The sequence below is a fragment of the Dermochelys coriacea genome, chromosome 14 (assembly GCF_009764565.3).
Source record: "Dermochelys coriacea isolate rDerCor1 chromosome 14, rDerCor1.pri.v4, whole genome shotgun sequence".
In the NCBI taxonomy this organism is placed as follows: Eukaryota; Metazoa; Chordata; order Testudines; family Dermochelyidae; genus Dermochelys; species Dermochelys coriacea.
In genome coordinates this window covers 15,197,372-15,221,932 of record NC_050081.1, presented here as the reverse complement: position 1 = coordinate 15,221,932, position 24,561 = coordinate 15,197,372, and the positions used below count along the sequence as shown (strand labels likewise).

Below are 24,561 nucleotides of genomic sequence, written 5' to 3'. Positions count from 1 at the left end.
TTTACGCTAAACAGTCTGTTCCATCTTGCATTTAGCTGTGATGCTAAAAGAAAAGGAGTACTTGTGGCACCTTAGAGACTAACAAATTTATTAGAGCATAAGCTTTCGTGAGCTACAGCTCACTTCATTGGATGCATTTGGTGGTTTTTTTTCCACCAAATGCATCCGATGAAGTGAGCTGTATCTCACAAAAGCTTATGCTCTACTAAATTTGTTAGTCTCTAAGGTGCCACAAGTACTCCTTTTCTTTTTGCGAATACAGACTAACACGGCTGCTACTCTGAAACCTGTGATGCTAAGGCAGTGTTTCTCAGATGTGGCCACCAGGGGCTTTTCTTGTGGCCACAGCCTCCCGGGCAGTGATTGGGGCGGAGATGGGCAAAGCAGTGGCCCCTCCTCTGGGACTGCCAGGAGGGGTTGGGCCCTGCTCGCTTTTGGAGCCACAAACACTGGAAGAGCAGACAATCAGTGTGAATTCCCCACCTTCCCAGGGGCGGTGGGGCTCAGACTTCTGGCTTCCGCCCTGGGGTGGCAGGTGGCAAGCTCCAGCTGTGCGGTGCCGGGCTCTGGCCATGGGCTCTGTCTGCAGGGCTTTGTCTGCACAGTGGCGTGATCCATCCCTTGGCTGCTGACCTTAGGGGTCTGGCGCTAGCACCAGGTTCACCAGCCCCCTCATCACCTTTGGCCCCCGCTACCTCCCTACCCACTTCGTCATCCAGGGTTGTTACAGAAGTGGGTGGGTGAGATTCTGTGGCCTGCATTGTGCAGGAGGTCAGACTAGACTGTCATAATGATCCCTTCTGACCTGAAAGTCTGAGTCTATGAAGGCTTAATTTGTCCCTAGCTTGCCAGGACTGTGAAAAGTGATATTTGTATGTTTTTTAATATCACTTTTCACTACCTCCCAGCTAGTTAACAAATTTGCTGCTGTGAAAAGTGATATTAATAAACATACAAGTATCACTTTTCACAGAAGCAGACTTACTAGATAGCAAGTCTAAAAAAAAAAAAAATGCAACCAAAAAAGCAAAAGAAGCAACAAAAAAAGACAAGTTTCAGAGTAGCAGCCGTGTTAGTCTGTATTCGCAAAAAGAAAAGGAGTACTTGTGGCACCTTAGAGACTAACGAATTTATTTGAGCATAAGCTTTCGTGAGCTACAGCTCACTTCATCGGATGCATCGGATGCATCCGATGAAGTGAGCTGTAGCTCACGAAAGCTTATGCTCAAATAAATTTGTTAGTCTCTAAGGTGCCACAAGTACTCCTTTTCTTTTTGAAAAAAAGACAAGTACATGCAAAGCACCTTATTTGTGTTTCTAATCTTTTTAGGTCCAGTAAAGAATAGAAAGGACTGTATATTATTTTTATGACTGAGTTTGCAAAAACAAACCAACAAACCCTTACATAAATAAATTATTATGATTTGGACATGTATATGTACATATTTATTTTTCTTAAAGTTAAGTATTTTAAGAAAAATTGTCATAGCTGCCACCAGTGAGAGTTGGTGGCTGCCTTCTGAGGCTACCAAAAATTTTGTTGTGAGAACCCCTGCGCTAAGGGACCATAGAATCTTAGAACTGGAAGGGACCTCGAGAGGTCTTCTAATCCAGTCCCCTGCATACAAGGCAGGCCTAAGTATTATCTAGACTAGGGGTTCTCAAACTGGGGGTTGGGACCCCTTAGAGGTTGCGAGGTTATTACATGGGGGGTCGTGAGCTGTCAGCCTCCACCCCAAACCCTGCTTTGCCTCCAGCATTTATAATGGTGTTAAATTTAAAAACACTTTTTTATATATTTATAAGGGGGGTTGCACTCAGAGGCTTGCTATGTGAAAGGGGTCACCAGTACAAAAGTTTGAGAACCACTGATCTAGACCATCCCTGACAGGTATTTGTCAAACCTGCTCTTAAAAATCACCAATGATGGAGATTCAAAAACCTCCCTAAGTAATTTATTCCACTGCTTAACTACTCTGACAGTTAGGAAGTTTTTCCTAATGTCCACTCAAAGTAGACCTGCCTGTCAACACCTCTGTAGTCATAGGACCAAAAAGGGGGGGTTAGTCGGTTATAGACTGTTTTAATAAGCCATATATCCAGTCTATTCAGTCCATGTTTTTTTAATATCTTGCAAAGTTATGAGTGTAACCTCCCAGGCTTGTCTTTTGAAAGTGTTGTGCAGGTTTCCGTTGAGAATGAGGACTGATAGCTTTTTGAGAAGTGTTCACCCACAGGTGATAAGATGTTTTTGTCTTTCCTGTGAGTTCATTCGAGAATGTAGTTATTTTCTGGTTTCACCCAGATAATTGTTGGGCATTTAGTGCATGGAATGAGGTACACCACATATTGTAGTAGGCATGTATAGGATCCATGGATCTTGAAAGATTTGTGTGATGATCGTTGTAGCAGTGCAGCTTTTGTATCTGTTGTTCTGGTGGGGCCTTGTGCCACTTTGAGTTGGTGTGGTTTGCCTGTGGGGAGCTTGTTTCTGATGTTGACTTTGGAGAAGTTGGGAGGTTGAAGGCCAGAAGTGCGGGTTCAGGAAAGATTTTTGTTCAGATTGGGTTCCCATAAACTACGGGTTGTAGTTTTGATACCACATATGGGTTCCATCGTTGAGTAGTAGGTGACAACTAGGGGTGAGCAGTCAAAGAGGATTTTATTTCTGTATTGAAGCAGGTTCTCTTGGGATATTTGCGAATGGGCCACAGATCAAGAAAAAGGTGTGCACATTTTAAGGGGCATCAGTCCATTCGATTTGCTTTTTGACGGGTTGGTGTATCAAAAGGTCTTAGGCCAGGTCTGCACTAGAAACTTTTGCTGATATAGAAAATGTTGCTTAGGCATGTAATCTTGCTGTCTGTGCAGGTTTTCTAATGATACTTTTAAATGGCAAACTTTTTCTAGGGTGGAGTAGGCTAATTTGCTTTTATTCTGCCCTGTGATATGAAAATTATTATGCCCTTGGGTGTAGGGATGTAAATAGTGATTTTAAAAAGTAACTTTGTAAAAGTTTTATGCAGGGCCCTGCTGTCGTGCGCTGGTATGCCAGGCGCAGGGCCACCGGCCGCCATGCCCTGGGATGGCAGCAGAGTCCTGGGCTCTGGCCGGCAGCAGAGTTTAATCGTTAAGCATCAGTCTTAATGGTTTCGGTTATCAGTTAAACTTTTACATCCCTACTTGGGTGTAGTCCCAGGTATATATACACTGGTCACCCATGTCTGTCTCTCCTTCTGTTTTCACAGAATGCATAGGCGCCGGTTTCCTTTGGGCCCGGGGTGGTGCTCAACCCCCCGTTCTGCCCCAGACCTTGCCCCTGCCCCCACCCCATCTCTTCCCACCCAGTTCTGCCCCCTCCCCTGAGTGTGCCCCGTCTCTGCTCCTCCCCTTCCTCCCAGTGCCTCCTGGACACTGTGAATTAGCTGACTGTGGTGGGCAGGAGGTGCTGAGGAGTAGGTGGGGATCTGGCTGCCAGTGGGTGCTAAGCATGTGATAATTTTTCCCCCTCAAATGAACTTGCACAGGAAAAGGTAAAAGACAAAAAACACTATACCACCAAGGGTGAACAGTTCATAAATTTATCACCCTATCTTATCTCAAAGTCCTCATCCTCAAAGGAAACTTACACAACACCTTCAAAAGATAAGCCTGGGAGTGTAAATTCATAACTTTGCTAGATACTAAAAATCATGGACTGAACAGAAACACTGAATCTATGTTTCAGAGTAGCAGCCGTGTTAATCTGTATTCGCAAAAAGAAAAGGAGTACTTGTGGCACCTTAGAGACTAACACATTTATTTGAGCATAAGCTTTCGTGAGCTACAGCTCGCTTCATCGGATGCACGAATCTATGGCTCGTTACAACAATCTGTAACCCACTTAACCCTCCACCCCAGCCTCTTTTTTCCTTCCCTGCGTGACTGGAGAAGTGTTAATGGGGCACTTCTCCTTGAATGGTCCCTTGAAATAGTTTAGCATAAGCAGTTAACATATCTTTTTGATCTTGTACCCAGAGTGTACAGATAAATACCTTTCCCAGACCTGAAGAAGAGCTCAGTGTAACTCACAAGCTTGCATCCGATGAAGTGAGCTGTAGCTCAGGAAAGCTGATGCTCAAATAAATTTGTTAGTCTCTAAGGTGCCACCAGTCCTCCTTTTCTTTTCACAAGCTTGTCTCTCACCACAAAAGTCAGGAGTGCGGGGGGAAAAATGGTAACCACTTAAAGCCGGGGATACAGCAGCAACCCTAGTTCCAGCATCTGTGACAAAAGTTGATCAAATAAAAGATACTGCCTCACCCACCCTGTCTCTCTAATATCCTGGGACCAACATGGCTACAACCCTGCATCCGTCTCGTCTGAGCAGAGAAGGCTCTGCTCTCTGTAAGAGTGATGCCTGAGGGGTGAAAAGGGGTGCGCGCACGCTGCTCTTAAGGGGGAGACTTCGTGTCACATGGGGGATAAGAGCATCAAGGCCGGGTGCCCACCTCCCATGTGCTCTCTGTGTGTTTTCCCCCATCAGCCTCTCTCCAGCCTGAGGTGCCGCCATACGTATGCCTCCATATGTATGGAGCCGCATGTCCGTGAGGGCGCTGTGGGAAGTGCTGGCTCTCGCTGTGGCTTGGGCTAGTGGGACTGGCTGGGGGCTGGGGGGCTGGGTTAGTTCCCCGTCCTCCCCGCACGTTGGAGTGGGGGAGCCTGCGCTGTGCCCGCTGCACGGCAGACGTCGCGGCTGCTATTGGCCACAGCATGTGTCATTCGGTGCTTCCTGGCTGAGCCCGGAGCCGAGGAGGAAGCGGCAGAAAGAGGAAGCGGCAGCCGGGTCTGGGTCGGGAGGAGGGAGAGGCGCAGGGCGCGGCCCCTGCCATCCATCCGTGCCACAGTTCCCCGAATGATCCGTCTCTTTCTCCATCAGGGCAGATCGTCCCTGGCTCTCCCTTGCATGTGGTAGACGGAGCCGGAGTCCCTGCAGCAGCCGGACAGAGGGAGGGCTGAGCCGGGAGCCCCCGGAGGAGGAGAGGAGGCTTCAGGGAGAGCTCCCTTCCCAGCTCCCCCGCACTGCTGTATGCTGAGCAGCCCCAGCATGGAAGCCATCGCCAAATACGATTTCAAAGCCACTGCAGACGATGAGCTGAGCTTCAAACGGGGGGATGTCCTCAAGGTAAGTGCAGGGGAAGGGATCAGCGATACCTCCTCCTTTCCACTCTTTTCTTGAGACAGTCGGTCCGCAGCATCCACTCCCCCCCCCCCATTTGCCCCCATAACCCATTTCCTCTCCTATCTCTCCACCCCAGAGCCACTTTGACACCTTTGATTGCAAAGGACACAGTTTTAAATTTTTGTGTTTGTTCAGTTTATAATCAGCAGCATCTTCCATCTTTTCATACTGTTTAACAGCTGGGAGCTAGCTATACCATAGACAGTATCAAATAAATGTGAAGTGCTGAACATATATTATTAATCGAATTATTTTCTACAAGATAAACATTTAAAGTAATTGACACCAATTTAGTGTTTCTTTCCTTTGCCTTCTGCCAGAAATTCTTGCATCAAAGAATAATTAGATAATCTTTTTTCCCCACACTTGTCAAATATTGTTACTGAATTTTATCTTCTGTGTTGATAAACTTCAGTGATAAAACTGCAACATTGAGTATTTAATGGAACTCTGGAGCTGTAAGTGAATGCCTGGGGTGGATTAGATGGGTTTTGTGTGTAGATTACTCAATATACCAAAGACCTTTGAGTCCCCTCCAGCTTGGCAGCATAATATTATCTGTTTGCTTTTAAAAAATATTTATATGCCTAAAACTGAAAAAGGATCCAAAAATAACAAACAAAGAATGTATCCAACAAAAACAGAAAATGTGATTATAGTGCATGGTTTTTATAAAGATTCTAAACTACACTGCCTTCAAAATAAGAAAAGAAAAAGTCGTCTTATATTCGCATAAGTTATTTTTTCTGTAGTTAATTTATACATGTTTGTTATCAATATAAAACAAGATAGATCTTTTTTCTTCCAAGCAATTGAGCCTTTAGCAGTTTAGCTTTAAAAAGTTTAAGACCAGATCTTTACTCTTCGAAATGACCTCGGGTAGAAGGTTGATAATTTAAAAAACAAACTCATTAAAGCCCCAGTTCCACAAAGATTTAGGCACATAAGTAACTTTGTGCATGTGAATATTCTTCACTGGAACTGTTTACCTTCATAAAGTTACAAACATGTTTAATTTTTTCTGAGCTGGGGCCTAAGAAATAGCAGCTTATTCAAGGAGTGGTGAAGAGGCAGACTTTAGTGTGATTCTTTTGCAAAACTGGAATTTGACTACTTAATTGATAGACATGCAAGAAATGCATGGATTATGCAGTCACCTTAGTATTTTTATCATAAACCATGATTTCTCGAGTGTATTAGATAAATGAATTGAAATTTAGTTTACAGTGTCTTAGAAAACTAGTTTCTTACATATTTTAGGTGGGAGGCCAATCAATTCAATTAAATATATGGTGGTTACAAAAAAATCCATTTTGGGGTGGTTCTCTTGCAGTTATGTAAACCAAAATGGCTTTGATTTTTAAAATGAATAAATGTGCTCCTGCACATTCACGTCTCTTACCCATAAATTGCATTAGGATTTATACACCTTAATTACATTATCTACGAGTTACTGCAATAGCTGCATCCATTGTTGCTGCAACTGTGTGCTCAGAATAGTGTCAGCTTTAACCTTTTTAGATCAATTTTAGATCCACTGTGGAAGTGTAAGCATCAGATTTTTTTAAAATATTTACACTGACCCTAATTTTTAAATTTGCTAACCTGAGCTATAGTCTGTTGGTTTGTGTTTAGTATCTTGCCTTGGCTTTGTATGCTATATTTGAAACAGCACAATTCAGGTTAAAAATTGTAGAAACATCTGTAAGACTCGTAGAAAATGCTGACCAGGAAGGAAAACTGAAGGGCACATGTACTGTACTTAAATATTTTTTTAGTTTGAAATGTACTTTTGGTTATTTTAATCTGGTCCTGTCTAGATGTTTGGGTTTAGTTAAGGGTATGAAAAAATGACTGGCATAGAGAGAACTATCACATGTTCAAAAAGTGCTTCCTTGTGTAACAACAGCACCATAGTGTAGAGATTTTTTGTTTTGTCTAAACTAGAAAAATTAGTACCTGTATTGCAGCTGCTGCTATTGGTACTAAGTACTATACTAATGTATACAGGGCTCAGGCACTCTTACTGCCATCTCATGATTATTATTTTTGTCAGATTGTGGCAGAAATATGTACACTCTTGCTACCACATATTCTGGCAACAGCCGAGCTGCATACGGGTACTAATTTTTCTAGCATAAGTAAGGCCGACATTGAGAGAGTCCTTGCAACCCTCAAACTGTATCTCTGGTTCCAGCTCAGATGCTCTTTATTTTCTGATGTAACCTTAATGATTCTGTTACTGGAAAGGTGATATTGACTATAACTTTAAGGAAGTGTTTGCCTGTAGTTTCCTAGTCTTAAGTTCATTTCTTTATACAACACTTGAATGTAAATGTGAACATGAATAATATTCAGCACTATTATAATAAATTTAGCCTTGCAGTGCTTTTGTATGGGGGTGAAAACAGTTTTCATTCACAGAGAGTAAACTGACAGGTTTCAGAGTAGCAGCCGTGTTAGTCTGTATTCGCAAAAAGAAAAGGAGTACTTGTGGCACCTTAGAGACTGACAAATTTATTAGAGCATAAGCTTTCATGAGCGATGAAGTGAGCTGTAGCTCACGAAAGCTTATGCTCTAATAAATTTATTAGTCTCTAAGGTGCCACAAGTACTCCTTTTCTTTTAGAGAGTAAACTGAGGCCCAGAGAAGTTGACTTGCTCATGTTACATACAAATCCAGGAATAGAACCTAAGATCCCTGGCTTCCAATCAGTTCTTCTGACAGTAGACACCTCGATGCACCACAGTGAGGACAGTTCTGGTGTTCAGAACTATTCAGAACAAAAAATTTTCTGAGTGAAGTGACTTGTACAATCTCACACTGCTGCTGGCACCTGAACAGTGTTTGTGGCACATCTGGAGTGAGGACATTCAGAGTGACTAGTACATCTGGGCTGTGGAATTAAGTTGTGCTAAGCACACTAAGTCTGTTAGCACGTGTCTCTTGATTGAGAGATCTGATAATCTCATCAGATCCTGGCTGAATTCCCCCTTTCCCCATTGTCATGCCTAGTAGCGATCTATCCTGAAACCAGGTCAATCTTAAGTGCATATAAATGAGTAAGACCTTCTAAGGGGAATAAACAGTAATACATCGTGCAAATCTAATGCACTCCCAGAAGAAGGTATTTCTCACTCTTCACGTTTCTCTGCTGTACAAAATTTAGGTTTTTGAGGAAAAATTACATATCCTGCAAGCAAATACATACTCTCTTTCTTACGCCTTTCCATGACTTGCCATAATTAGATACCTACTTTGAAACAGTGGTGAACATTGCCCTTTGATGGCATGTGTGACTTAGAATGTTGTACAGAGAACTGTTAGAAACTGTTTGTACCATGTTAAGGAATGAAGCTAAATCTAAAATACTTACCACTGCTTGTACTTTCATGATGCTTTCTGTGAGGAGGGAAGAGAAAGCTGCATATTGTCTAACTTCATCTGATTTCAGCAGATAACTTGCCTATAATGTCATGGTACCATTACTGCAGTATATTCTGGACTTGATTGAATAGCATTTGAACTGTAGTCATTAAGCTGCTTGTTAGTAATCTTGTGGCTATGCTCCAAAAGCGAGTGAAGATAATTGACTTTTGACTTGCAATTCTGTAAAACAGCTGAGTGAAGAGGAAAAGTGCTTGGCCTTTTCCTTTGTGGGCATGTGATAAAAAGCTTGTATGATTTTGTAACTCTTTTGTCAGATGATTCTATAGCAGTGCATGGTATTGCTGTGCAGGAGATTCAAGTTGACATCTATCTTTAGACTTGATCTTTGGGAAGTGGAGCTTGGAATTTATTCAGTCTGCCCCAGAAGAAGGAAGGGGTGCTATTTCCACATAGTGTCCATCCAGTGTCCCCTATTATTTCCTTCTCAATCATTGACTGTGGCTCTATGCAAGACCACCTTTCTGTCCACTTTCTGGATACTGCTGTATGAAAAAGGGTGTTGGTAAATGGCATCCTCTGAAAAAAGTGAAGAAAACCGGAAGATTCATGTCTGTCCGTTCCCTGCCCCCCCCCCCCAAAAAAAAAAAAAAAAAGAGCCCACATTCAGATACAAAAGGGTCCCAGTTCTAAATGTACTCATCTGGCCATTTTATGCTTTTGTGTCTGGATGTTCATCATGATGCATTTAGACTTCTCTGCTTTCTCTTCACATGCTGTCTGGTGCCATTAGGACCAGTTACTCTCAATCTGTGCCTATGTTCGTTGAGTCTAGGTCTTGCATTACAGTTTGTCAGGAATTTATTTCTGGTGGCTTCTGGTTTTGTTGGCCTGTGTGCCAGCTGGCAAGTATCCAGACCTAAAGTGTGCTGATACTTGCTTTTGGTTTGGCAGTGGGGTGGGGAGAGAAGAAATTGTATAAAGATTCCATTAGCCAAAGCTAGGCTCTTTTCTTCCCCCCACCCTGTTTTAAAATGTACAGCTACTGCAATAATTGTTTTATTTCAAACATATAAAAATATCCATAGGCACAAATCCTATACTCTGTCTATTCCATATATTAAAAACACATAAAATAATACAAAAGCACTAACCATCCTGATCCATTTCCTCTCCTGAATCCAGAAAGAACACCCACCCCAAAAAAAGATGGGCTTTGTGGCATGCCTGGGAGATTAACAAGTCTGGAGATCCTTCAGAAGATCAGTGTTCTGTTCCCTGTAGATGTCGGTATAGTTCAGGGGCAGCTTATTGCAAGAATTTTAAATGTATGGGATGTAAATGCCCAAGACAGTAGGTTTAAGAGTCCTCTACTTCTGAGTTGCACTTTGCTGTTTTTCTTGAGTCCTTAACAGGCGATTACATTTTTCAGTAACTCCTTTGTTGCACCTAAATCAACTTAACTACAGTTAGTGTTTTTCTCACTTCTTCACTGTTGAGACTTGGGTTATTTTAACTGAGTTATCAAGGCTTCTTCCTATTCTGAACAGGTGAGATCAGTCTATCATTTGGGCTCCACAATTGCCTGCTCTTCATGTGATTGTCTCTCCTCCCTCCTTCTCCCCTCCCCCCCCAATTCATTCTCTTTCGCTTCAGACTTCAACAGGATTGAGTGTTTCCAAATAGTAGTGCTGAGATTGCATTTTCAGTTCCTGCATGAAAACCATTTTGGGGCCTGACTGCAGCGCAACATGTTTATGTACAGGAGGGGTGAGATGAGCAAGGGTGGCAGGTCTTCCATCTATACTTCCTTCTCCCACACCTTCAGTAACCTCACCTGTGTTTGTCTTTATGTAGTGGTGTTTGTACTGGCAAGCAGAAACGGGACATGAGCTGCAAGCAGTGGGGTTTGGAGTGAATCAGATACAACTGATGTCTGCATTAAGTGTGTGAAAGTCCATTGTGTAGGTGTACTTGAGGTATGTTGCTTGATTGTTGTGGGAGAAAATTGGGGTTTGACTTAAACACCTTTTAGATAGCTGCTGTTTTTCAAGTAGGGAGACCAAATAGGTCAATTTTGTGATCTGATGTGAGGAAGAAAAGCTGTCAGCAAGCCACTGAAAGCTGTAAAGATGTTAAACTGAGAACTGTAGTAATGTGCGGGGGTGGGGGGTAGCGGGGTTTGAGATGTTGGCATTTGAAGAAATATCTTCTGAAGACATAGAATGTTTTTGTTGTAATAGACTGGTAGATCAATATTTTAAAGTTAACCTGATGTCTTGTACTGCCTTGAATACTCAATAGTTATTTTTAATATGGACTTCTTCCCAAAGATTGTTACTCTCAAATTGTCACCAGGTGTAGGTATGATGAATGTCTCGTTAGCCAGGTCCTTTAAATTGCTTTTCTTCCCCACAACCCTCCATAAGGACACATACTAGAAAAAGTAGTTAGTGAACGTACTCTTAAGTTTCTGGCCCTGTACGGGACCACTTGCATTAGTAAAGGAGGCCTTTTAAACTTGAGTGACTTTACAAAAAAAAAAAAAAAAAAAGTAACGTACAAAAACTGGCGTATATGATCTTGCTGGGGACAGTCTCAGAAGAGGTGACATTTCATGTTGCTTCCCTCAAAACCTTCGTAGCAAGGATGAAATTAAAGTATGGTATATTCCAGGTTGAAGGTGTAAAGCAATCTTTACCAGCATCCAGAGCAGGAGGAATAATGAATTCCTCCTTGAAAATGCCCTCTTTGTTTCTTTATTTGGTAGCCAGCTGAGGTCTCCTTCCAGGGCTGTCACTGAAAGCAGAACAGATTAACTCCCTTCTGGTCTGCTCTATATCCAAAACACAGCAGATTTAAATCTGTGTAATTCACGATGCCAGTTATCTTTTTGACTAGGTGGTGTCAGATGACTTACTGATGAAAACTAGTGACAGTCAGCTTTTAACATCATAATATGCAGAACTGTGTACACTGCTATAATTTATACTGATACTCATTCCTGGACTGTAATCTATCAGCCATATGGCTCCTGCTAGATTTGGCTATGTCTGCTAGCTTGTCTACAAGGCCCAACCTGTCCCATAGCTGTTTGTCATCTCAACTTCTTAAATTGATCTTTCAGTACAAAAATAAGCACTCACAGAACAGCTTTTGGCTCTTTCAATTATCTGATATGCCTTATTCAACACATGTGTTAAGCTGCTACAAACGGTGGTGTCTGTGTGATTTTATTCATTGGCCAAGAGTGGTTCTGCACTCTACACTGTGGCAATTCTCTCTTTTGTTATGCAATAACCTTTGAAAATCAAAAATTTCAAGGAATGTTCTAGGCATCAATTTCAGTGAAAACTAAAATCACCATTTGGTCACTCACGATAAAGAGGTGAGCCAGTGACCTCACAGGTGCTTGTGGAAGAAAAGCAGTCACGCTATACAGGGGTGAGGCAGTCATCTGAGGGTGAGGAATAGGGCCCTATGTATCCATATCTCTGCTCAAAACCCTCTTGATTGTGGTGAAAACCAGAAAAGCGTAATTTCTCCAATTTTTCTGACTTTCACCAAAATCAAGATGGTTTTGAGCAGAGTGGTAGGTGTAAGTGGCCTGTCAAAACAAGCCTTTGCAAAAGAGTCTGACTTCTGACAAGTGCTTTTCAGAGTAGCATCCTCATTATACCATCAGTGTCTGCTCATCACTGAAAGTTGCATTCTATCTCTAATAGTAATAATCTTTGCTTTATTTGCTCTCTGGGATTGGAGATTTATTATAAGCATTGCATCAGACTAGAAGGTGGAAGTTTAGCCTAGTGGTCATGTTCATCTCAATGACTTAAGTTCATGTGAAGTTCTTGCAGTTTTAATTGTGTAGAACGAAACCTTCTGTGTTTTTTAGTCCAGTAGTGCATGCAGCAGAGGTGCAGGATATTAGGTACTGGTGCAGCACTCGGATCGGGTCATCTATTGGAAGTATCAAAGGAGGTGTGCTAAAAGAGAATAGGACAAGAGGGGAGGGATAGCTCAGTGGTTTGAGCATTAGCTTGCTAAACCCAGGGTTGTGAGTTCAATCCTTGAGGGGGGCCATTTAGGGATTTGGGGCAAAAATTGGGGATTGGCTCTGCTTTGAGCAGGGGGTTGGACTAGATGATCTCCTGAGGTCCCTTCCAACCCTGGTATTCTATGATTCTTCTATGATTCTATGAGCGGGTGCTACTTGAGTGCTACCCACAATCTCACCTTCAGTATAGAGCAGTTCTGGTGTAAGGAAGCCACTCCTAGTCGAAGGAAGAGCAGTCGCAGCCATAACAGGTTAAACAAAGGAGGCTTCTCAGGATTCCAATGTGAACTGAGCTTGGAAAGACTTTGTACAGAGAATCCTTTTCAAAGCGTGAACAGCCAGCTCTTCATTGACACATTAATGTTTTTGAATATGTTGATGTAACTGTGGACTGATATCTAGACGGGTCATTTGCATGTTGGCTCCATGTGTGGCATTTCTACTAAATGGCAGTTCAGCTGCTAGCCAGTAAAGACTAGTCATGGTTTGTGGCACCCCCCCCCCCCGCACCATAAGAAAGTGACCCAGCAACCAGCTTTGTGTTTTCCCTGATAATTTTACAGCTAAAAATAAATCTAAATCTCGGGTAGTAATCCTCTCTTGTGGTGTCTAATAGGGCTCAGAATTCTTGTGAATTGTCTGGGATTTTATATTAAGATATCTGACTTCAGGCTCTTGACATTTTATATTCAGTTTGTTCTATTGATTTAGCAGCACACCAGACTGGATGAATTGCATGCTGTATGCATTTCTTCACAGATCAACAAACTGATACTGCATTAAATGTGGTGCACAAGTTCTTATCTACAGCTTTATCCCACAACTGTTTTTGCTCTTTAGTTTTGTCTCCTGGCTCTGTAGTAGTGGTTAAACGTTATCGCCAAAGTTGGGCTAACATCAGTGAGTGGTGTACACATGAGGAAGTAAATAAAGCCATGTTCATTTGCAGTTTCATTATAAACTAGGGAAAGAGGGAATCAAAATGAGAGAAGAGGAACTTTTCTGGGAGGGAGGGGGAAGGAGAGAAGAGAAAGGAAGTTGCAATTTCTTTACTCTCCAGATAAAAAAATCTTGAAAGAACTAGTTTCACATTTTATTTTAAATGCTGCTATTCCACTTAAAATGAGTACTGACCATCCCAATATAGCATTCCAAGCTTCAACCTCCCTTTTTGTCAGGCTGTATTTTTAAGCATTTCTGCTTCAGTCACAGGCCCTGTTACGTGTTTAATGGCTTGATTTCACAAAGTGCTGAGTTCCTTCATGAAGCAGTCTTGTAATCTTGCAAGTTGTGACGACTTAAGTGGGGAAGAAAGTGGGTGCTCAATAGACTGATGCTTGATGTAGCATGACCTCGTTACCGTGTTAGTGGTGGAACTGCCCAACTAGATAAGACAATTCCAGTGAATTATTTGAAAGAAACTCTCCACTGATTTTTGTATGGGATATAATCTAAACATGTGGAAAGGTACAACTGACCTCTTTCAATAGGACACAAGAAGTGTACTGACAGTCTTCAAAATTGTATGTGATTGGAATTATAAAGCCTTTAAAAAATCTTAAATCGGGAAGCTAGCCTGTAATACTCTGATTTAGTTTGTAGATACATCTGACACTTGCATTTTAATTTCAGAGTTCATAATTTTCCTCTGCTTGCATTCCTTTTACTAGGTGAATAGTTTCTAAGACATAAATAGCACAATGGAAATCCTACTTGAGTTATCCTAAAAACATAAATGGTAAATGAAACTCAGGAAAAAAGAAAAGAATGTTAATTGAAGATTATGAAAACTTTTCTCTAAATTTGCACTGGTGAACAAGAGATGTTTCTTCCCATTTCAAAGGCAGAACAAATCAGTTCATCTTTAGACCTACTTGGGGAGTTGGTTAAGGCAACCGCTGGAATAAGTACAAAGTTTTAGGGTCTCCCTCTCTGGCTAGAAAACAGACTATCAAGCAATAATTTTATAAATAATCCTGAAGTTCAGTGCTAACCTATATAAATAAAATGTGGAAGGTACAAGCATGTATTTTCCCTGCTGAATTTGGTTTGCTTCTGTGTATTCAGGTCAGCATGCACACAGTGTTATTGTGAACTGCATGTTCATATAGCAGCAGCAGCAGCTAGAGCTCTGTGCAGAGAGCAGAAAGCATTTCTTTCAGTTCAGCTGAACTATAATTATATTGTTACTCTTTAAAACCCTCTTATGTAAATAATTTGTCTCTGGAATTTACACTTTCTTCAGTTTTCTGAACTATGTCTTGCTCTAACTTGTACCAAAACTTTACAGGTTTAAATGGGGGGGGGGGGGAGGAAACAAGCTGCTCAGTTATGCAAAAGTTCCCCTGGGGGTTTGGGGAGAGGGGGAATACTTCATGAGCCATGTATGACCCAGCAGGTTCCACTAATAATAGCAGCTAGGCTAATGCAGATGACTTGTGGTCTGAGCTAGTCAGCTCTTTGGTTTGCATGATCAGCATCAAATTCTAGCCATGCCACTCTAGCTGAGGTTGAGTAGGTTTTTCCATTATCCTTCTGTACAGTCAGATTTCAGATACGTTATGCTTATGGGAGTTCTACTCCTTGGACATGATAAATACGAAACTGGCATTTTAACAACTTCAGTCTGATTTTCAGTTATTGCTGTTTACTTGTGGATTATGGTCTAGTTGAATATGGTCTAGTTGAGTAAAAGAATTATTGATTAGAGATGCTGAAAATAGCTGTTCAGATCTGATTAACTAAGTAGTTAAATTCCAGACATATGCCTTGATACTGGAAATCTATTCACTTATCAGAAAGGAGTTAAAATTGGTCATTGAATTGTGGAAATCCTGTATATCCTCTTCCTCCCACCCCCATAGCTTCTCTGGAAAAATCTCACAAAATGACTTGTGGGATTGTACCTTTGTTTCCATGCAGAACTGGTATCGTGCAGTTCTAGTCGGTTTCATCTGGTCTTAATAGTGCTGCTGGAGAAACCACTGTCTAAGCACATCCTGATGGCACTCTGTGAAAGACTAACAGATGGACGGTAGAGAGTGACAAGCATATACCAAAGCTATGGATAGGGAAGAAAGAGCCAGAAAAGTGCAGAGAGGGAAATGGGAAGGAAGTGCTAGTGGTAATGGGGCCTGATAGCTGAAACTCACTTTTAAGTACTCACGGATACCTTCCATAACCTGACATCCAAATAGTCACCTTGCAAAAAATCAAATGTGTATCAGCTTTCCTTGTTTGGTCAGAGTACCTGAACATCTCTGTGTAAATGTTGTATAACTGAAACTTTTCCTTTTGTCTTTTAAATATAGGTTTTTTTTTTTGTTTTTTTTTTTAGTGCTTATGAAAAGTGCCACACTGAGCTGGAAACTTACAGCCACAGAACAGGTACAGCACAGACCACCAATGCAGGCTTCCCTTTGCCCCCTTCAGCTACACATACTTTGCTCCACTCAGGCCCCTACTCTAGTGGTACTAAAATTGTTTTTTTGCCAGAACATGATTTAGCCAGGCATAGTGATCGGGGTCAAACAATGTTTAAGCTGATAGCTGTTTTTAAATTCAGTGCAAGTGCAGTAGCCCTCTCTATTTTGACCAACTGACCTGGGTTTAAACAGTCTGATGCAATTCTAAACTGTTTTTCAAAACGGTTTTACTTCCGTTGCAAAAGAAAGCCAGTATGCCTTAGCCTCGTCCTGGAGAAGACCACTTCTTGGCTTGAGGGGACAACTTGCTCACCCAGCCCATTCAGTTCTTATTCCCTACTGAGACTGCCAAGAAGGATGCAAATTGTGATTTACAATTAGGCTTGGCAGAATTCATTTTTCATTTTTATAATTTCAGCAGGTATCAATGTTTTGCGTTTAAGCTTTTTTCAATTTTTTTTTAATTATGGGAGAGCAGGGGTTCAACAATATTTAAGGACTGACACTGAGAATCCAAAAGCTAAGCTTTATGAATGCCACATAGTTGTCTGCAGCTCTAGCTCAGCTAATGCCAGAGCTGTCTGTTTTAGCAGAGCTGTAAATACATGCTTTATGCAACATTCATTATATACATTATATGTACATTATTAAGATGGGACTCTTCTCCAGCAGCATTTTTCTTACTTTTTCTATCTGTACATTTCTTTTATCGATGGAAATATTTTTTTCATCCGTTTGTATGTGTATGTTGAAATCAACATTTAGAGATTATAAATAGGCTTGGAAGGATTAGATTTTTTTATGTCTTCTAGGAACTGGACTGAGACCCTCAACTCTCTCCATGTAGGTCCCCACAAGAAAACAAGAAAGGTTATTATGTTTGTTCGTTCCTGGTCTGGGCTTTATTTATACCAGAGATCTAGAAGGGAAATGCACTGTCTATCATTACTGATCCTTTGAGCCATCCAATCTCTTCAGTTATGTTACATTCCAAATTTTGTTAGAAAAATTTTGAACACTGCCAAGCATGCCTCTCACAAACTCACCACATTTTTTGTCCTGGAGTGGACATTCCCTCAGAGCCCACTCTTTTCCATAATCTTTCCAGCAGTTGCCTTCACTCAACCTATTACAATAAAAGTAATATTTTAAAAAAAAAAAAAAAAAAAAGGAACCAGCAACACCATAACTTTACTTCCTTCTCTCCCCTTTGCCATCCTCCATTCTTGCATTGTCATGCAAAATCTCTCTTTTTGTGTTGGGATCATGTTTCCAGTCACTGTACAGCACCATATGCATCCGATGAAGTGAGCTGTAGCTCACGAAAGCTTATGCTCTAATAAATTTGTTAGTCTCTAAGGTGCCACGGGTACTCCTTTTCTTTATACACAACTGTGATGTTGTTTACATTATAAATAGTAATAAGACATCCTGCAAAGTTAAGGGACATTAACACTTACATGATTCGACTTGTTGTATATATTGAGAGTAGTTGAATTATCTTTCCTTCCCTCAAAGCTGAAAGGCCTTAAACGAAAGAGAGTGCACATATTAATCTACAGCGCCTAAAGTCGTCAGTATAATAGCTACTGCTCCAGTTTTTTTGTCTGGTAACACTGAAGAACTGAATTCTAATCTTTTTGTTCTTTAACATACTGTCCAGTTTTGTAGGTCACTCTAGGAACAGTTCACACCTGAATGTGCAACCTATGGTGAAATGAATTTATATGCAGTTTTCATGATGAAGAGTAAAAAAGAGCTCTTCACATTTTGTTTATAATAATTGCTGTTGCTACATTATTTTTAATTAGTGCATACGTAGAGGTGAGTAGCCCAGGAATCTGAGGGGATCCATAGCCAAATAACCCACATGAAACCTAGATGGTTGAAACTTGCTGGAAACCACTCTGAGTTGTCTCACTCGTTAGGGGAATAATCTGCCCTCTGCTTAGGGCTTGACTCTTTGTTCTGTTTCCTCACTGTGATTAAATAGAGGTCTGAGGTGAAGGACTGCTCTTCTTCCTTTTATAGCCTTGCCTGAAGAGCTCAGCGTCCAAACAGCTGTTTGAAACTTAGCTTAATTGAATAGCTATATTTCCAAGGAGGTTTATGGCTGCATATTAGCAATATTGCTATAAACCACCTGGGGCCAGCTGGCATCCTGTTGTGTCATTTCAATCTCTAATGTCTCTATGGCCAGATCCCTATGTTAGTGAGTTAGTGGCATGAATTTGTGCTTGTTGGAATTTTGAGTTCAATCTTTGTGAAAATAACCCCACCACAGATTTGGAGAATGATTTGTAAAAGTATCCATGTGACACTTGGTCTACAACTTCTATTTTTGTTGTGCAGGGGTTATTAATTATGAAGCCCTCTCCTCAAGGCCTAGAGAGGGTCACAGGTCAGCCCATTGATCTGCTGATTTGGAATCTGCCAGTAGAGAAGAGTTTAGTGTTGCAGAGATTTACAATGGAAATATTGTGTTCCTATCAGGTGTTTGGAAGCTTAAAATTAGTCTCAGAGTAGCAGCCGTGTTAGTCTGTATTCGCAAAAAGAAAAGGAGTACTTGTGGCACCTTAGAGACTAATAAATTTATTAGAGCATAAGCTTTCGTGAGCTACAGCTCACTGCATCCGATGAAGTGAGCTGTAGCTCACGAAAGCTTATGCTCTAATAAATTTGTTAGTCTCTAAGGTGCCACAAGTACTCCTTTTCTTTTTGTAAAATTAGTCTGTGATCAAAAACTATGCCCTCGGGGTGTCGGTGACCTGCATTATGATATCCCTTCCAAGCTATTGCACTGCAGCTATAAAATATTCTATTCTTGTGTTTAATTTGTTCTTGACCTGGATCAGTTCTGTTAATTTGGGATGAGTTTTAGTTAGCCCTGATCTTTTTTTCTCCATTAAAAATATATTTCCTCAGCTCTCTGACTTAAGGTTCTGGGGCTTGTTGCTGCTCTCCTGCATTTAGTGCCTACATATCTGCATTGTTCATGTAAGGACATTCTGATTTTGCCCACACGCTTCAGTGAGTTTAGGGACCAAGGAAGAAATAACTTTTTTTTTAAAAAGTTTATGGTACTATCAATAACGTGAGACTTAAAATAATTCATTTTTAATTCTTGAGGTACAGTATAATTAACTACATGTGTGAAACCAGAATAGACTGTCAGTCTTCTCTGTCTTTGTGGAAAGAATGCTCTTCTTAATTTAAAAATATGCTATGATATGCCATATCCTTCTATACCCATTTCTAATGGTGAGTGACCTAAATACAAGCATTTTATTTCTGTCTTTCCCCAACCCCCATAACAGTGAGCTGCAATGATTGCTATTGGCTCCATCAGTCGATGCTCTGAATGTTAATTGCCTGCTTTAATATTAACTTAGTGTAAGAAAATTCCATATAAACATTTTCTTCTTTATAGAGAATTTGTTCACGTCCAGTTTTATTTATTACCCTTAGTGAAAGAGGAACTTTAGCCTAGTGGAAACTTTCAGAGGCATCTGCTTTAGCGTGTAGGTGTCACCAGTTTCAGCCCGCCTCACCTCCCCCCACATTGCATAATTCAGAAGATCCTTTACTGTAAACCTCCGCCATTGTGACTTTAAAAAAAAAAAAAATCCCAGCTTGGTTCACATGTGGAAATTCTAGCCCTTGCTGCTTCCTGGTAAGGACAGGGACTGGGAAAACTATTCTGACACTGGAAGTAGCTCACACCTGAGTACTGCTGTATGGGCAGAGTTATTTCTGTGTAATGGGATCATGTCTCCCCCAGCAGTGATCACTCTGGGCACAATTGTGAACTCTACTGCGTTAGGTGTCACAGACTGGCAGCCACCCCTTCCCCCTCAAAATATCCTGCATATTTTTGAAATGCCTTTCCCTGACTGCCCGGGTTGGTGAGCACACCTAGTGGCTCTCTCTTGTTGTGTGCAGCTGCCCAGCCAGTCATGCCAGTTGCCTGCTGCAGACATGCTCCTGCCTGGAGTGGAGAGGAGGTATTGGATGTCCTTGGTTTGTATGGGTATAGATATAGACCAGCTATAGAAATGTGGACATCTATGAAGGAGATCAGCAGCAGTGATACGAGAAAGTGAAGGAGCTGTGACAAGCATACCGCAAGGCCAGGTAGGCCAACAGTTGAACTGGTACAAAGCTGGAGACCTGCCTTTCTTTTTTACGATGAGCTGCATGCCATGCATGGCAGAGAGCCCACCAGTACCCTTTAGGCCACTGTGGATACTTCAGTGGAGCCAGAGACGCAGACCCATACTGTGAACAGTGAGGAAGAGGAGAGAGGCATGGGCGGGTACCTGGCTATGCCATGAGCTAGGACTTCTTCGAGACTCTGCCTCAGTCTAGCCAATACCACCAGGCAAGCCCAACACAGGGGAGGGGACTTCTAGTAAGTGTGTGCATGCGTTTTTCCCTTGCAATGTTTAAATGTAAAGATGGCATCAAGGCCATCCCAAGTTACCGAAGATACAGGTATCTACTTTTTTCATTGTTACATGTACAAGAAGAGGTAGTGATACTACAAACAGAGGTAGCTATCTGCTTTTTTTGTTTTTTTTGTTTTTGTTTTGTTCCTCTGTATGATTGAGTGGGATGGGGGAGGTTACATAGGGATACCTCGTATCCTCCTGAGAGGTCGCAATGAAACTCTCATGGAGGTACTCTGCAATCCTCTCCCAAGAGTTTCCACAGATGGCCACCTTATTTCTTCCTCTATGATGTGACGCTTTCCCATGCCACTCTGCGATGAGTTTGGCTGGCACTATTGTAGTAAACAGCCTAGTGGCATATGGACACAGGTGGCTTTGGAATGCCAGCTGCAGCTGTGTCCTCTGTGCCTTTTGTGACCCTCAGGAGCGAGAGCAGCTAAAATCACACCACTTCTGGAACATAGTGCCAGTACTCTGTATTGTTGCGCTATACTTGTACCAATGGAAATGGGGACTGAATTGTTTCATGCAACTGAAAATGTTAATACCCTCCTTTCCCTCCCCCCCCCGCACCCTCTGGTGTGTGATACTCACCATAACTAGGGCTGGGCAGAGGCGCTCCACAGCTGAAGTGTCAATAAGCTGGTCGTCTTTTTAAAAAAAATATGGGACTAAAGGAATGGAGTTTTGAAACTTTCACTTTCCGTTGTAACTAAATACGATACAGCTGTCTGTTTTATGTGTAGCTGGTGACATTGTGGCCTTGAGGGATGCCCCCTCCACACCTACAGAACGCCTGAGCCTGATGCGAAGGAGAAGGGAGCATACTAAGGAAAATATGTTCAAGTAGATCCTGCAAGGCACTGATGCATCAGACCACAAACAAAGGACCTGGCAGGCCAACATGGCAGACAGCATGGAGAGGGATAGAGATGATGTGAGAAAAGGAGAGAAACCCAAGAATCCCATCAGGAAAAGGAAAGGGAGTTGCACCAGGACACAATGGGGCTTCTCTAGCAGCAAACAGAAATGCTGCAGGTTCTTATTGATCTATAGGTCCATGGACTCGCCATCCTGTGCAGTCCCTGGAGAACTCCATTTAGCTACCTAATTGAGGTCAGAACATGTAGGGATAAAGTGAGACAGGCTAAAAGTCGAGTAGAGTTGGACCTTGCAAAGGGAATTAAAACCAATAGTAAAAGGTTCTATAGCCATATAAATAAGAAGAAAACTAAGAAAGAAGTGGGGCCGCTTAACACTGAGGATGGAGTGGTGATGATATGCAGAACACAATAGGCAACTATAAAGTAGGTAAGGCAAAGGGAGGAAAAAAGTTGCCCCTGGGGTAGAAGTGGGGCAGCTGTCTGCTGAGTTTGAACAGCCAGAAACAGGGGCCATTACAGGAGCCCAATGTGGAGCTATGCAGATACAGAAGGCTATGAAAGAGAACTTTAATGGTCAGCCATGTTAATGTGCGGTCTTTGTCTGTGCTCTGATCCTGAAGGTTTGTGGGCTGTTAGTAATTTTGTAGTGCTTGGTGTACATTTATACATATAACACTGTCTTATAATGAACCTATGAATTATCCTGTTTTGCTGTACATTCACTGTAAGATAGTGAAACTATGAATATGCAGTACTTGCTGTGTATTTACACATGACTGGGTGTTTTCTTGAACCTATGAGCTCTGTACACTTACAAGTACTGGGTGGTTTGCATACTGCTATCCAGTATGTGTGGTGAACTAAAAACAACAATTTATTTTCAAAAAATATAATTTTATTGACTGACAAAAGCAGTAAACAAACCAATTTGCAAATAAAAAAGGAAAATACAATACAAACTTTTAACAAATTAACTGAACCTCCATCATCTCCATTGAGATTTAAAAAAAAAGTGTTGGGATATGGATGTCCTTGTGGGAGGGAGAAAGTTGCATGTTGGGAACCCTGAGTGAGTTATTTCTATCCCATGACATGTTACAAAAATTTCCCAGATGGCAACATGATACGCACTGGGATACAAAGCCATGGTGCACCGCCCTTTGCATTAACATAAGCACTACTGGTGTGTACACGCACCACTGACACAGGCAGCCAAGTATCCACATGCACCAGTGATACTCACTTTGTTAACCGAAGTTTGTACTGTAGACATAGTTTTACTGTTGACATAGGTCATGCAGTATTTAAACTTGCACTGTGTTGACCTCTGTAGGTTGACCATGTTCATCGCTGTTTGGAGAGTAGTAATCTAAAATCTTAAGTATCCTTGTTGGTCAGTTTCTTTTTTGTGGTTGTGCCATCCCTCCTTCTCCCCCTCCTCCGGCCTCAGTCGAAAATCCAGATCCAAGTTTATTGCTCTCTAGGCTGCAGAGAAAGGTGCATGCTTTACAGGTTGAGTCCTCCTGTGTTTGCTTGGAAGCTGTGGGGGTTTTGCTGTTCATAGTGAGGTGGCTGTTACCCCATGTTTTTCTTTTATATGCACAGAAGCATGTCTGCTTTGCAGTACACACTATTGGTTCTCCAGCAGGAATGGAATCGCAGCCCAGTGACGTGCTTGAAAAAGGAGTGATTTTCTTACAATTTACATGTATGTGTTCTGCTGCCTGTATAATTATTTTATATAGATTAGATTGATTCCCTCCTTCTGAGGCCCTGTATACTTTATAGCAAGCTAGACTTAAATTCTGCTGCAAGATCTCAGGGTTTTCCAGCACATTCTTGTAACAAACTAGAAACTTCTGTCACAGCTTCATTTAAATTTAAAATGGAAACTTTCTTATGAAATATTAAAAATGAATACTACAGTAACCATGTTTGTTTTTGATCTTTACAATTTATTTATGCTGTACCCCCCACTCACAAATGCCTTTAGTGTATCTGAATCGACAACATAACTGCATCATGGAAGCCATGTGGGGAGGAAAACTGGAGATTGTGGCAATTGGGGAAGCGTGTGAGGCAGTCACATCTGTACATAAAGCTGAATTCACACCCCAGCCCTCTGTACGTATGTTTAATTAAGCTCTAGAGAGTAGGATACAGGTAGTCACCAATATCAAACAATTCAAAAACTCTACATAGATTCCCTAAACCTTCAGAAGAATAAATAAATTGGCTTGAATTTTGTTACCAATATTGAAATTTAAATTGTCCTCTTTAGGTTGAGAGTTAAGAATCTCATTGAGATGAAATGACAGTTCATATCTGAGTTTGTGTTTCAGGCTTTCTGCAGACTCAGGAAGATAACTGCTTCATCACCATATGCTCAGTTTGTGTTTTCAAGCTTTTTTCTTTTGACGTAATAAGGGCTAGAAACATATCTTGTACCAAAGATTTAGATTCTGGAGCACAGTTCTGTAGTAAGAGGTAGATTTTTGCAATAAGTTCTTTAGCTGCAAAATACATAGAGGCCTGGCTTCTGACTAGCATCCTTAATTGTGCCCTTTCTTGGTCTTATTCCTTGACTTTGCTGACATTTTCCAACACTTAAGAATTCTTCCTGGAGTGTGTTCTCGAACTTAAGAATCGAGAGGTAAAGAATTACATTTTAGTCTGTATTCCTCATGCTGGGTCTTGTTCTGTTAGCAGAATGTTGCCAGTGAAAATGTGCGAAGTAAAATGAAGCACATGCTGTGTATCTCTTATGATAGCCTCTAGCGATGGCTTGAGATGTGTGGAAGAATGGACTGTATGTGAACTTTCATTGAACTTCAAACTGTTACTGTGTCCCCAGCATCATCCTGTAAATAAGTGTAACTAACTGGCTTGCTGCTTTGTAGCTCCACCCATCTGTTAAAGCCCTGGCACAAGAATATAGCAACATGCCATCTGATTCCTTTAAAAATATTTCCCCATTGGAATACTTCTTTATTCCCTTTGTTGCTCCCTCATGCAGTGTAACTTGGCAGAAAAGCCACTGATACTAATTTAGGTAGTGTACAGTTAACTTTCTAACTTCTTTCTGGTTGTAGCCACTTATACGTTTCATAAAATATGCATCCCATGCCCCATCTA

The 24,561-nt window shown here is 41.4% G+C and overlaps 1 protein-coding gene across 3 annotated transcripts in view; it reads left to right on the top strand.

Moving 5' to 3' along the window:
• Positions 1 to 24,561, top strand: part of GRB2 (growth factor receptor bound protein 2) — a 69,990-nt gene that overhangs the window by 5,208 nt on the left and 40,221 nt on the right. Inside the window, exons 2-3 of one of the 3 annotated variants that reach the window (XM_038371591.2) lie at positions 4,919 to 5,164; positions 16,004 to 16,053. In XM_038371591.2, the coding sequence (XP_038227519.1) occupies positions 16,009 to 16,053 (45 nt within the window). In that variant the 5' untranslated portion in view covers positions 4,919 to 5,164; positions 16,004 to 16,008. The remainder of the gene's footprint in view (positions 1 to 4,918; positions 5,165 to 16,003; positions 16,054 to 24,561) is intronic. The other 2 variants (XM_038371588.2, XM_038371589.2) reach the window with 2 other exon arrangements.